This window comes from Takifugu rubripes, chromosome 7, assembly GCF_901000725.2.
Source record: "Takifugu rubripes chromosome 7, fTakRub1.2, whole genome shotgun sequence".
NCBI classification, from domain to species: Eukaryota; Metazoa; Chordata; class Actinopteri; order Tetraodontiformes; family Tetraodontidae; genus Takifugu; species Takifugu rubripes.
This window is the reverse complement of record NC_042291.1, coordinates 9,153,023-9,166,648: the sequence shown is the minus strand read 5'-3', so window position 1 is coordinate 9,166,648 and position 13,626 is coordinate 9,153,023. Positions and strand designations below refer to the sequence as shown.

Genomic DNA, 13,626 nt, shown 5'->3' with positions numbered 1-13,626 from the left:
GGCCGTGCCACAATAGGCATTAAAGAAGCACACAAAAGAGCTCCTCTGAGAAGACGATTTCAATTTTTTTATTGCACTGTGGCTCCGCAAAATGCTTCAAATAAACATCATAAACAAAAAAGTATTTACAACGAGAACAAAATACTGATTGCAACAAGAGTGAAGTCCGCATCAGTTCGTGTGAGGAAAAAGACAAAAACATGTTTAAATAACTGCTTTTTATGCTAAAGCCGGGGTATTGCATGCAGTTTCTGCTATGACATACCTATGTGCAGTTTAAGTAATCTTAAAAAATTAGCAGTTAGCCTTTAGCAACACAAACTTGAGTCCCAAATAAATGGCACAGGCTGTACTTAATCTGGAGGACAAACTAAACGGTTATCATCCACAATTTCATGTAAATTCACTTTTTGAGATAACTGTCAACTTGATGCTGTGTGCCACTAAAGTGAACAAGAAGTGGGGGGAAAACAAGAAAGGCAAAAGAAAAGTCACAGAAAAAAAATGTATTGTATCACAAAAGCGGCCTCTGCAATATCTGATCATATTACAAATTCACTTTGGCTTTTATAATCAGTCTTTAACTATACAAAAATAGACTCCTGTAGAGGTTAAACAATGTTAGTAACTCTGCTCACAGTTGGGGTATTAATGGTTCAGGAAAGCAGTATCTGTCTTTATTACCCTAGAGGTCCCTTCTGACCTCTGCAAGGTCGGCTCAGAGCTTCATACCCAATTTCATGGCCGAGCCAATTTGTGCACCCCTGGTAAGTTGTGATAGCTCTGTTGGTGGGGGAGACAAGCACAAACACATCTGTGACACCAACGTTTCCTCTGTTATTATGACAAATAAACTCCATAAAAGAAAGAGAGTCTCTCACCCTCATGGCTGTAGATATCCAGGGAAGAAATCGGGAAACTTTGGTGTAGACGCCAGGTTTCTTGGCCATAGCACAGCCCGTTCCCCAGCTCACAACTCCGTGCAGACGATACCGGCTGGTCTTGGACAGACAGTCTTCTGCCACGAAGGGACCGCCGCTGTCTCCCTGTGTCACAGGTTAAGAAGGTCAGAAAATCCACCAAGATACAGAAATGCAAGCATATGAATGAGAGGGCACAGAAAGACTAGATTTGTGCACCAAAATACATAAACAGAGGAAAATACAGACCTGACAAGCATCAATGCCTCCTTTCTCATAACCAGCACAGAACATGGTCGTGGTGATCTGGTTGTCATAGTAATCAGGAGCGTTGCATACGGCATCGCTGATGATGGGCACATGTGCCTCCTGAAGGACATCAGCAAGGTGCCCTGACAGGCAACAAAACTGTCAAACTCTGTAGATATTAGCCGATCTTTTGTAAAAAAACCAAAAAAACAATAACAATTGTCATAAAATATAAACTCACTGAAGTATCCGACATTTCCCCAGCCAGTAATTGTTCCCATTTGCCCATCTATTAATCTTTGTCCATGTGTTGGCAGACAGACAGGCTGGATGTACTCTGTAAATGTACACAAAAAGAAAATTACATCATCTTACTGACATGCACTAATACAGGGGCTGTAATTCTAAATGATAAACACTAGGTGGAAGCAATGCCCAAGCGGAAGATCTTCAATTATATAACATGTTATAAATTAACAAGAAGAATTCAACAATTAACCAGCCACGAATCTAACATAAAATATTAGCCCAGAAAAGTTGACATGTGTATATAGTTCATTTAATGTTCTCAGTTAATCTGTACACATGATATAATTATTCAAATCTGTGCTGTGGGGTCACAAACATTTCCGTGGAAAAGAGATTACGCTCCTTCTTCCTCATCTGTAAAAACTGTTATCATGAAATCGTGTGTGTGTGTGTGTGTGTGTGTGTGCCTTCATACCGTTGAACGTGAGAGGCTGGGTGAGGGCGAGAACGGCGATGTCCCTGCTGTTGTCGTCGATGTTAGCATCCACAAAGGGCAGGTAGCTGCTGTGGTAAACGATAGTCTTAACCTCCGCCACGTTGGCATTGACAGGTTTGTTGGAGATGGAGCCCAGCAACACACTCCAGCGGTTAAGAAAGCTATACCGCCTAGCACAGGAGATATATACTGCTCTTGTATCCATACAGACAAGAGTTTGCATTTTATGCAGCTCTCTTGCTTACTTGGGGAAGCAGTGTGCTGCAGAGACGATCCAGCGGTTTGAGATGATGGACCCCCCGCACTGGTGGACTCCATCATACTGGAGGCTCACCTGCCAAGGCCAACTTCCCTGCCTGGCATCTACACCACCGACTATACGGTCTGCTGCAAAACTACGCCTGCCGCAGTCTGACGGGAGAGAGCAGATAGAAAATCAAAGGCTAACAGTGTGGGGGTAATTTTAGGACACAACTGGGGGAAAACAGACAAGATAGGCATAAAGGAGGGGATTAAAATGCCAGACAGGATGTGAAAGCATCAAGGAAGCAAAGAAAAACACAAAGATCACGAGAGAAAGAGTAGCCCAGCGTGTGAAATAAGGTGGGAGAGTGTGTCGGACAGTGATAGTATATCTCAGCAAACATCTTACCTTGGCACAAGAGTGTGAGAACCTCCCGGCTCTCACAGTCACTGGAACAAAGACAGACACAGTTAGCAACAACAGCTTGACGTCCAAACTAGCATAGTGCTGATGTTTCTGTGCGTTAACCAAGAAGAGAGGTGGAAGAAAAGGGCAAAGGGAGGACAGTGGCTGTCGGTGCAGCGTCGCACAGACGGGTGGAGCTTACCACGGGAACAACGCGTCTCTGATTTTCTTGCCGTAGCTGAGCTCTTCCTGTTTGACGCAGAAGAACTCGCCACCATCTCTGCTGGCCTCCGGCACTGAAGCAACGGAGTGATTCACCACACTGAAACGCACAAACACACTTCAGTCGCATGTCACAGCATTTAATGCTCAGATAGATCTGTAAAAAAACCATCTCACCTAACAAAACCCACTTCCTCACAGCTGATGCTAGCAAGGAACTCATTGGCTGAGGAGGAACACACCTGGCGCCACCTCTTGTGGGTGGAGTCAAACACACTGATCCTTGCTGCTTTGTTACAACCATGCAACTAACACAGCGGTAATTTCATTATAATTTTAGATAAATTTCGAATAGAACAATTTTTCAAGAAGTTCTGTCAGATTTCTCTTGTGTGGAAAATAGAAGCGAGACTCTGGCGGTTCTGAAATAAACTTAACCAAACCTTTAAAATACAAACATTAAAAAACAATTGCCTAACTCAAAAAATAAGATTTAATTACACTTCTCCAAAAACAACCCCCTTTTTGTTCTTTCTTCCTTTCTTCGTCTTCATGTCTTGGCCATCGTAGTCGCTGTCTGACATTAATTGTAGGTACATAATTATGATATTTCTGTGTAGATTATCTGGGGACCAGTCAGCTGCGTTGCCTTCGTTTAGTTTAATGTTCCAGCAGCGGCGCCTAGTGGACAGAGATGGATTTCGCAGAACGTCACAGAAAATGCTGATGAGCACATTTTTATTATACTTTAAGGTTACTTATAACATAAAATTCGTCTCTCTCTCTTATAGGCAGCAGCAGTTTTTTTTACGGTGCTTGCGATTCAGATCATGAACGAAAATCTCTCAAAAGGTTTTTTTTTTTAACACTAAAAAAAAATCTGAGAAGAGGAAGGAACATGAAATCCTCCCTCTTTTGGTTAGTGTACAACATAAATAGCCCTAAAGTGGTTGGTCGTGCACATTGAGATTATATGGAGCTCTGTCGATATAGGCGGATTTTAAGCATGAAAAGTCATATTTTGATTATTCTTGCGACGATATCTGGTGAGTCAACATATTTTGGGTTCAACGTTTCAGGTCAAATCTTCTAATCACTGAGTTTATTTACTTGTATGAAAGGTGCCCGGAGAGGATCCTTGGAAGTGACCTTGGACAGTGATCTGTGCGTTCTGAGAGGGGCGTCAGCGGTGATTAACTGCCGGTATTCCAATCCTTTTCCCAACACTGTCAACCTAGTTGTCTGGAAGAAATTCCAGCAGGTGGCTGGTCGTTGGAGGCGCGTCGAACATATTCTGAGTTGTATGTAAAAGGTAACAACAGGAATAAACCAGCCAGCGAGTGTTTGAATCACCCTTCTAACTTTACCCTTTTCCCTGTGATTCAGAGCTGACGGCTGCCGTGCAGTCGAGCTCCGTGGCGGAAGGCGACGACATCAGGCTGACCTGTGTGTCGGGCTGTCCCACGCCAGTGGACACTGTCTGGTTCAAGGATGGACAACCTGTAAGGAACGAGGTCTTTGTAGCCAGGCGAGAGGACACTGGCAGGTACCACTGTGCTGTCCAGGGACAAGAGAGGGTCAGATCTGCTCCCGTGGCCGTAAATGTACTGTGTAAGCCCGTCACACTTTCTCCTAATTTCATCAACTATCACTGATTCAACATCTGCTTAATTAAACTGTTCTGCAGAAGTCACATTAATCAATTTTGAAAACAGCAATTACTGATGTGTATAAACTGAAATAAAAATAAGAAATGTGTCTGAAAAAAGATGCCATTCCACCTTTACATACTCTTTTCTATCCATATGTCACTGTATCCTTCAACCTTCCGGCTCATCCCTCCATCAGATCCTCCTGACAGAGTGACCTTGACCATCAGTTCACCCGGGAACGTCGTCAGAGGAAGTTCGGTGGTTCTCACCTGCCACAGCGACGCCAGCCCCCCGGTGAGAAACAACGGGTACAGCCTCTACAGGGAAGGGCGCTTCATCGGGTCGGGGCAGAACTACACCATCCCTGACGTGCAGCCGGATCACAGCGGGCGGTACCACTGTCAGGCCTGGAACAACATCAGCAGCAGAGGGGTGGACCATTTTAACTCCTCTGCGGTCCTCCTCCAGGTCTACTGTACGTATCTGGACATAAACTCAACTCAACACATTTCTGATGATGACGATGTGACTGTGTGGGATCCCGTTCTTCTCCCAGACGTCCCAGAGAACATTTCCATTACAATTAACCCAGCCCATGTGGTGTGGGGCAGCAGTGTGACTCTGACCTGCTCCAGTGATGCTAACCCCCCTGCAGATACCTACATCTGGTACAGAAATACAAACTCCAGCAGCTCCAACGGGTCACAGGTGGGCTCAGGTCAGGTGTTGTCCATTCCCTCCATGGAGGCGCTGCACTCTGGACTGTACCTCTGCCAGGCCAGGAACCAAGTGGGGGGGAAGAACTCGACCGAGGTGCTGCTGGCCATGGTGGATGAGGAGCAGCGGGGTTTGTGTCTGGTAGAGTTTGCAAAGATAACTAGGTTAAAGTGATTAAATGGTGACATGTCTGACCTCCTCAGGTAGCCAGACGCTCCCAGCTGTGGTCGGAATTGGACTCGCTCTCATCGTAGCTCTCGTGGTCGCCCTCTTTTTGTTCTGGTGAGTCAGTCATTAATGAAGATGCTGCACTTTTCTCCACTCAAATGCCATTTTTATTGCTTCTCCTTTTCTGGGCGTTGTATGACTTTTTCTTTGTCCAGAATAGCCACATGTGGGCTAACCCTAATTTCCCTTACCAAATAAAATAACAAATTTCTCTTTGATGCGACCAATTTTTCATCAGAGCTTTCAGAAATCTTTTTTTCTTCCACCTTCAAATGAGCTAGACAGATTAGGAGAGTCCGTTCCCGAAACTTTCATGCTGTTTTCACACTGCTACTTTCAAGGAAACTTTAGTCAAAATGTGATCTGGAAGAATGAGCTATATTCTATATTTATATGTTTGTTGTTGTCTCAGCAGGTGGAAAAAAAGGCGCCTTCATCAGAAGGCGCTTGATGAATCCAACGTCATATACAGCAACATCAGCAGGCCAGGCTCCGCTCTGCCAGACGTCGCTCGCCATACGATCCCTTCCTCCTCCTCCTCTCAGTCTCCGGCATCCATCGGAGGCGAGGTGATCTACTCATTAGTGAACATCAAATCCAGAGATCTGGAGGGGCTGAGCGACAGTCCAGATGTGCAGGGCTCACGGTAGGTTCACTGTTCCAGTCTGGTGGTGGCTGTTTTCACACTTTCAAACTTTTCACACTGCAATATTTACATTAAAAACGCCCTGATGAAGCATTAGATTTGTGGTTAGAACTTTAAGGAACTCTCTATTTTGAAGAGCCATCTAGAGTGAAGCTGATTAAGTTTAAGGAAGTGTTGAGTAAGTGGGGAATTTGTCATGCAGGCAGCACAGTTTGTTCTTGGTTTAGTTTATGAATAGAAGGGTGAAAACAACAGCACAATGTAAAAGGAAGCAAAGTGTGTTTGTAATGTTTGGTTAATTTATCCCCACAGGTCCAAAGGAAAAAACAGCATCGACAGTGTGATCTATGCTACCATTTCACCACGATGACCCAGGAACTAACTGTATCGATCATTTTAATTATTTTATATTTGGTACATTTCTGAACAAGGACTCAGTCTTGCCTAATTCTTTACAACATAAAGATTAACAAACTTTGTTAAATATCTGACTTGCATTTTCAACCAGGACACGGGCAGTGCCACAATAGGTATTAAAGAAGCACACAGAAGAGCTTCTCTGAGAAGACGATTTCAATTTTTTATTGCACTGTGGCTCCGCAAAACGCTTCAAATAAACATCATAAACAACAAAAAACTATTTACAACGAGAACAAAATACTGATTGCAACAAGAGTGAAGTCCACATCAGTTCGCGTGAGGAAAAAGACAAAACATGTTTGAATAACTGCTTTTTATGCTAAAGCCGGGGTATTTCATGCAGTTTCTGCTATGACATACCTATGTGCAGTTTAAGTAATCTTAGAAAATTAGCAGTTAGCCTTTAGCAACACAAACTTGAGTCCCAAATAAATGGCACAGGCTGTACTTAATCTGGAGGACAAACTAAACGGTTATCATCCACAATTTCATGAGTCTGCATGTAAATTCACTTTTTGAGATAACGGTCAACTTGATGCTGTGTGCCACTAAAGTGAACAAGAAGTGGGGGGAAAAAACAAGAAAGTCACTGAAAAAAAATGTATTGTATCACAAAAGTGGCCTCTAGTATTGATCATATTACAAATTCACTTTGGCTTTTATAATCAGTCTTTAACTATACAAAAATAGACTCCTGTAGAGGTTAAGCAATGTTAGTAACTCTGCTCACAGTTGGGGTATTAATGGTTCAGGGAAGCAGTATCTGTCTTTATTACCCTAGAGGTCCCTTCTGACCTCTGCAAGGTCGGCTCAGAGCTTCATACCCAATTTCATGGCCGAGCCAGTTTGTGCACCCCTGGTAAGTTGTGATAGCTCTGTTGGTGGGGGAGACAAGCACAAACACATCTGTAACACCAACGTTTCCTCTGGTATTATGACAAATAAACTCCATAAAAGAAAGAGTCTCTCACCCTCATGGCTGTAGATATCCAGGGAAGGAATCGGGAAACTTTGGTGTAGACGCCAGGTTTCTTGGCCATAGCACAGCCCGTTCCCCAGCTCACAACTCCGTGCAGACGATACCGGCTGGTCTTGGACAGACAGTCTTCTGCCACGAAGGGACCGCCGCTGTCTCCCTGTGTCACAGGTTAAGAAGGTCAGAAAATCCACCAAGATACAGAAATGCAAGCATATGAATGAGAGGACACAGAAAGACTAGATTTGTGCACCAAAATACATAAACAGAGGAAAATACAGACCTGACAAGCATCAATGCCTCCTTTCTCATAACCAGCACAGAACATGGTAGTGGTGATCTGGTTGTCGTAGTAATCAGGAGCGTTGCATACGGCATCGCTGATGATGGGCACATGTGCCTCCTGAAGGACATCTGCAAGGTGCCCTGACAGGCAACAAAACTGTCAAACTCTGTAGATATTAGCCGATCTTTTGTAAAAAAAACAAAAAAACAATAACAATTGTCATAAAATATAAACTCACTGAAGTATCCGACATTTCCCCAGCCAGTAATTGTTCCCATTTGCCCATCTATTAATCTTTGTCCATGTGTTGGCAGACAGACAGGCTGGATGTACTCTGTAAATGTACACAATAAGAAAATTACATCATCTTACTGACGTGCACTAATACAGGGGCTGTAATTCTAAATGATAAACACTAGGTGGAAGCAATGCCCAAGCGGAAGATCTTCAATTATATAACATGTTATAAATTAACAAGAAGAATTCAACAATTAACCAGCCACGAATCTAACATAAAATATTAGCCCAGAAAAGTTGACATGTGTATATAGTTCATTTAATGTTCTCAGTTAATCTGTACACATGATATAATTATTCAAATCTGTGCTGTGGGGTCACAAACATTTCCGTGGAAAAGAGATTGCGCTCCTTCTTCCTCATCTGTAAAAACTGTTATCATGAAATCGTGCGTGTGTGTGTGTGTGTGTGTTTGTGTGTGTGTGTGTGTCTGCCTTCATACCGTTGAACGTGAGAGGCTGGGTGAGGGCGAGAACGGCGATGTCCCTGCTGTTGTCGTCGATGTTAGCATCCACAAAGGGCAGGTAGCTGCTGTGGTAAACGATAGTCTTAACCTCCGCCACGTTGGCATTGACAGGTTTGTTGGAGATGGAGCCCAGCAACACACTCCAGCGGTTAAGAAAGCTATACCGCCTAGCACAGAAGATATATACTGCTCTTGTATCCATACAGACAAGAGTTTGCATTTTATGCAGCTCTCTTGCTTACTTGGGGAAGCAGTGTGCTGCCGAGACGATCCAGCGGTTTGAGATGATGGACCCCCCGCACTGGTGGACTCCATCATACTGGAGGCTCACCTGCCAAGGCCAACTTCCCTGCCTGGCATCTACACCACCGACTATACGGTCTGCTGCAAAACTACGCCTGCCGCAGTCTGAGGGGAGAGAGCAGATAGAAAATCAAACAGTGTGGGGGTAATTTTAGGACACAACTGGGGGAAAACAGACAAGATAGGCATAACGGAGGGGATTAAAATGCCAGACAGGATGTGAAAGCATCAAGGAAGCAAAGAAAAACACAAAGATCACGAGAGAAAGAGTAGCCCAGCGTGTGAAATAAGGTGGGAGAGTGTCCAGAGTGTGTCGGACAGTGATAGTATATCTCAGCAAACATCTTACCTTGGCACAAGAGTGTGAGAACCTCCCGGCTCTCACAGTCACTGGAACAAAGACAGACACAGTTAGCAACAACAGCTTGACGTCCAAACTAGCATAGTGTTGATGTTTCTGTGCGTTAACCAAGAAGAGAGGTGAAAGAAAAGGGCAAAGGGAGGACAGTGGCTGTCGGTGCAGCGTCGCACAGACGGGTGGAGCTTACCACGGGAACAATGCATCTTGGATTTTCTTGCCGTAGCTGAGCTCTTCCTGTTTGACGCAGAAGAACTCGCCACCATCTCTGCTGGCCTCCGGCACTGAAGCAACGGAGTGATTCACCACACTGAAACGCACAAACACACTTCAGTCGCATGTCACAGCATTTAATGCTCAGATAGATCTGTAAAAAACCCATCTCACCTAACAAAACCCACTTCCTCACAGCTGATGCTAGCAAGGAACTCATTGGCTGAGGAGGAACACACCTGGCGCCACCTCTTGTGGGTGGAGTCAAACACACTGATCCTTGCTGCTTTGTTACAACCATGCAACTAACACAGCGGTAATTTCATTATAATTTTAGATAAATTTCGAATAGAACAATTTTTCAAGAAGTTCTGTCAGATTTCTCTTGTGTGGAAAATAGAAGCGAGACTCTGGCGGTTCTGAAATAAACTTAACCAAACCTTTAAAATACAAACATTAAAAAACAATTGCCTAACTCAAAAAATAAGATTTAATTACACTTCTCCAAAAACAACCACCGTTTTGGTCTTTCTTCCTTTCTTCGTCTTCATGTCTTGGCCATCGTAGTCGCTGTCTGACATTAATTGTAGGTACATAATTATGATATTTCTGTGTAGATTATCTGGGGACCAGTCAGCTGCGTTGCCTTCGTTTAGTTTAATGTTCCAGCAGCGGCGCCTAGTGGACAGAGATGGATTTCGCAGAACGTCACAGAAAATGCTGATGAGCAAATTTTTATAATACTTTAAGGTTACTTATAACATAAAATTCGTCTCTCTCTCTTATAGGCAGCAGCAGTTCTTTTTACGGTGCTTGCGATTCAGATCATGAACGAGAATCTCTCAAAAGGTTTTTTTTTAACACTAAAAAAAAAATCTGAGAAAAGGAAGGAACATGAAATCCTCCCACTTTTGGTTAGTGTACAACATAAATAGCCCTAAAGCGGTTGGTCGTGCACATTGAGATTATATGGAACTCTGTCGATATAGGCGGATTTTAAGCATGAGAAGTCATTTTTTGATTATTCTTGCGACGATATCTGGTGAGTCAACATATTTTGGGTTCAACGTTTCAGGTCAAATCTTCTAATCACTGAGTTTATTTACTTGTATGAAAGGTGCTCAGAGAGGATCCTTGGAAGTGACCTTGGACAGTGATCTGTGCGTTCTGAGAGGGGCGTCAGCGGTGATTAACTGCCGGTATTCCAAACCTTTAACCGACACTCTCACCACAGTTGGCTGGACGAAACAATATCAGATGGTTGGTTATTGGGAGCCCGGCTCTTTGCCAAATTTCGAGGCTTCCTCGCAGCGCTATCGATATTTGGGCGACTACATCAGTGACTGCCGCCTGCAGATAAATGATGTGCAACACACCGATGCAGGGGACTACTCTTTCAGTTTTCTCACTAGGTCCGAAGATCAGACGAGTAAAACATCTACTGAGTTGTATGTAAAAGGTAACAACAGGAATAAACCAGCCAGCGAGTGTTTGAATCACCCTTCTAACTTCACCTTTTTCCCTGTGATTCAGAGCTGACGGCTGCTGTGCAGTCGAGCTCCGTGGCGGAAGGCGACGACATCAGGCTGACCTGTGTGTCGGGCTGTCCCACGCCAGTGGACACTGTCTGGTTCAAGGATGGACAACCTGTAAGGAACGAGGTCTTTGTAGCCAGGCGAGAGGACACTGGCAGGTACCACTGTGCTGTCCGGGGACAAGAGAGGGTCAGATCTGCTCCCGTGGCCGTAAATGTACTGTGTAAGCCCGTCACACTTTCTCCTAATTTCATCAACTATCACTGATTCAACATCTGCTTAATTAAACTGTTCTGCAGAAGTCACATTAATCAATTTTGAAAACAGCAATTACTGATGTGTATAAACTGAAATAAAAATAAGAAATGTGTCTGAAAAAAGATGCCATTCCACCTTTACATACTCTTTTCTATCCATATTTCACTGTATCCTTCAACCTTCCGGCTCATCCCTCAATCAGATCCTCCTGACAGAGTGACCTTGACCATCAGTTCACCCGGGAACGTCGTCAGAGGAAGTTCGGTGGTTCTCACCTGCCACAGCGACGCCAGCCCCCCGGTGAGAAACAACGGGTACAGCCTCTACAGGGAAGGGCGCTTCATCAGGTTGGGGCAGAACTACACCATCCCTGACGTGCAGCCGGATCACAGCGGGCGGTACCACTGTCAGGCCTGGAACAACATCAGCAGCAGAGGGGTGGACCATTTTAACTCCTCTGCGGTCCTCCTCCAGGTCTACTGTACGTATCTGGACATAAACTCAACTCAACACATTTCTGATGATGACGATGTGACTGTGTGGGATCCCGTTCTTCTCCCAGACGTCCCAGAGAACATTTCCATTACAATTAACCCAGCCCATGTGGTGTGGGGCAGCAGTGTGAATCTGACCTGCTCCAGTGATGCTAACCCCCCTGCAGATACCTACATCTGGTACAGAAATACAAACTCCAGCAGCTCCAACGGGCTGCAGGTGGGCTCAGGTCAGGTGTTGTCCATTTCCTCCATGGAGGCGCTGCACTCTGGACTGTACCTCTGCCAGGCCAGGAACCAAGTGGGGGGGAAGAACTCGACCGAGGTGCTGCTGGCCATGGTGGATGAGGAGCAGCGGGGTTTGTGTCTGGTAGAGTTTGCAAAGATTACTAGGTTAAAGTGATTAAATGGTGACATGTCTGACCTCCTCAGGTAGCCAGACGCTCCCAGCTGTGGTCGGAATTGGACTCGCTCTCATCGTAGCTCTTGTGGTCGCCCTCTTTTTGTTCTGGTGAGTCAGTCATTAATGAAGATGCTGCACTTCACACATTTCTCTTTGATGCGACCAATTTTTCATCAGAGCTTTCAGAAATCTTTTTTTCTTCCACCTTCAAATGAGCTAGACAGATTAGGAGAGTCCGTTCCAGAAACTTTCCCGCTGTTTTCACGCTGCTACTTTCAAGGAAACTTTAGTCAAAATGTGATCTGGAAGAATGAGCTATATTCTATATTTATATGTTTGTTGTTGTCTCAGCAGGTGGAAAAAAAGGTACCTTCATCAGAAGGCGCTTGATGAATCCAACGTCATATACAGCAACATCCAAAGGCCAGACTCCGCTCTGCCAGACGTCGCTCGCCATACGATCCCTTCCTCCTCCTCCTCTCAGTCTCCGGCATCCATCGGAGGCGAGGTGATCTACTCATTAGTGAACATCAAATCCAGAGATCTGGAGGCGCTGAGCGACAGTCCAGATGTGCAGGGCTCACGGTAGGTTCACTGTTCCAGTCTGGTGGTGGCTGTTTTCACACTTTCAAACTTTTCACACTGCAATATTTACATTAAAAACGCCCTGATGAAGCATTAGATTTGTGGTTAGAACTTTAAGGAACTCTCTATTTTGAAGAGCCATCTAGAGTGAAGCTGATTAAGTTTAAGGAAGTGTTGAGTAAGTGGGGAATTTGTCATGCAGGCAGCACAGTTTGTTCTTGGTTTAGTTTATGAATAGAAGGGTGAAAACAGCAGCACAATGTAAAAGGAAGCAAAGTGTGTTTGTAATGTTTGGTTAATTTATCCCCACAGGTCCAAAGGAAAAAACAGCACTGACAGTGTGATCTATGCTACCATTTCACCACGACGACCCAGGAACTAACTGTATCGATCATTTTAATTATTTTATATTTGGTACATTTCTGAACAAGGACTCAGTCTTGCCTAATTCTTTACAACATAAAGATTAACAAACTTTGTTAAATATCTGACTTTTACAGTTATAATTTCTTGATGTTTCAGCTCTGCAGATTTGAACGCTGCTCATCTTTCAGGTATTTTCAACCAGGACACAGGCAGTGCCACAATAGGTATTAAAGAAGCACACAAAAGAGCTCCTCTGAGAAGACGATTTCAATTTTTTTATTGCACTGTGGCTCCGCAAAACGCTTCAAATAAACATCATAAAACAAAAAAGTATTTACAACGAGAACAAAATACTGATTGCAACAAGAGTGAAGTCCGCATCAGTTCGTGTGAGGAAAAAGACAAAACATGTTTAAATAACTGCTTTTTATGCTAAAGCCGGGGTATTGCATGCAGTTTCTGCTATGACATACCTATGTGCAGTTTAAGTAATCTTAAAAAATTAGCAGTTAGCCTTTAGCAACACAAACTTGAGTCCCAAATAAATGGCACAGGCTGTACTTAATCTGGAGGACAAACTAAACGGTTATCATCCACAATTTCATGAGTCTTCATGTAAATTCACTTTTTTTGATAAC

The 13,626-nt window shown here is 44.1% G+C and overlaps 3 protein-coding genes across 3 annotated transcripts; 1 reads left to right on the top strand and 2 right to left on the bottom strand.

Annotated features, from left to right (window-relative positions):
* Positions 1-501: 501 nt before the first annotated feature.
* Positions 502-4,220, bottom strand: LOC101065721 (serine protease hepsin-like). The gene is made up of 11 exons (XM_029838534.1): positions 4,153-4,220; positions 3,896-4,019; positions 2,963-3,093; positions 2,766-2,885; positions 2,567-2,607; positions 2,160-2,325; positions 1,894-2,084; positions 1,411-1,506; positions 1,170-1,312; positions 882-1,046; positions 502-783 (listed from the first exon to the last, which is right to left on the bottom strand). The coding sequence occupies exons 1-11, from the start codon at positions 4,218-4,220 to the stop codon at positions 739-741; spliced, it is 1,290 nt and encodes a 429-aa protein (XP_029694394.1). The 3' UTR covers positions 502-738.
* A 2,369-nt stretch (positions 4,221-6,589) lies between these two features.
* LOC115250348 (serine protease hepsin-like) lies at positions 6,590-9,928 on the bottom strand. The gene is made up of 10 exons (XM_029838533.1): positions 9,866-9,928; positions 9,522-9,652; positions 9,325-9,444; positions 9,126-9,166; positions 8,716-8,881; positions 8,450-8,640; positions 7,949-8,044; positions 7,708-7,850; positions 7,420-7,584; positions 6,590-7,323 (listed from the first exon to the last, which is right to left on the bottom strand). Exons 1-10 carry the CDS (start codon positions 9,926-9,928, stop codon positions 7,279-7,281), a joined length of 1,161 nt encoding a protein of 386 aa, XP_029694393.1. The 3' UTR covers positions 6,590-7,278.
* A 360-nt stretch (positions 9,929-10,288) lies between these two features.
* LOC115250289 (B-cell receptor CD22-like) lies at positions 10,289-13,480 on the top strand. The gene is made up of 8 exons (XM_029838244.1): positions 10,289-10,389; positions 10,465-10,806; positions 10,881-11,105; positions 11,343-11,621; positions 11,703-11,993; positions 12,067-12,145; positions 12,389-12,622; positions 12,935-13,480. Exons 1-8 carry the CDS (start codon positions 10,317-10,319, stop codon positions 13,002-13,004), a joined length of 1,593 nt encoding a protein of 530 aa, XP_029694104.1. The 5' UTR covers positions 10,289-10,316; the 3' UTR covers positions 13,005-13,480.
* Positions 13,481-13,626: the final 146 nt, after the last annotated feature.

What these genes read in the sequence shown, in the direction of transcription:
- LOC115250289 (XM_029838244.1), top strand. Translation starts at nt 10,317, where the DNA reads ATGGAACTCTGTCGATATAGGCGGATTTTAAGCATGAGAAGTCATTTT. An exon ending in TACTGAGTTGTATGTAAAAG is followed by an intron (nt 10,807 to 10,880) that starts GTAACAACAGGA and finishes CCTGTGATTCAG; the next exon opens with AGCTGACGGCTGCTGTGCAG. An exon ending in GGTCCTCCTCCAGGTCTACT is followed by an intron (nt 11,622 to 11,702) that starts GTACGTATCTGG and finishes TTCTTCTCCCAG; the next exon opens with ACGTCCCAGAGAACATTTCC.
- LOC101065721 (XM_029838534.1), bottom strand. Translation starts at nt 4,220, where the DNA reads ATGTCGTCGCCTTCCGCCACGGAGCTCGACTGCACGGCAGCCGTCAGC. An exon ending in GAGGCATTGATGCTTGTCAG is followed by an intron (nt 1,047 to 1,169) that starts GTCTGTATTTTC and finishes CCTGTGACACAG; the next exon opens with GGAGACAGCGGCGGTCCCTT. An exon ending in GGATATCTACAGCCATGAGG is followed by an intron (nt 784 to 881) that starts GTGAGAGACTCT and finishes CCCCACCAACAG; the next exon opens with AGCTATCACAACTTACCAGG.
- LOC115250348 (XM_029838533.1), bottom strand. Translation starts at nt 9,928, where the DNA reads ATGTCAGACAGCGACTACGATGGCCAAGACATGAAGACGAAGAAAGGA. An exon ending in GGGAAATGTCGGATACTTCA is followed by an intron (nt 7,851 to 7,948) that starts GTGAGTTTATAT and finishes GTTGCCTGTCAG; the next exon opens with GGCACCTTGCAGATGTCCTT. An exon ending in GAGGCATTGATGCTTGTCAG is followed by an intron (nt 7,585 to 7,707) that starts GTCTGTATTTTC and finishes CCTGTGACACAG; the next exon opens with GGAGACAGCGGCGGTCCCTT.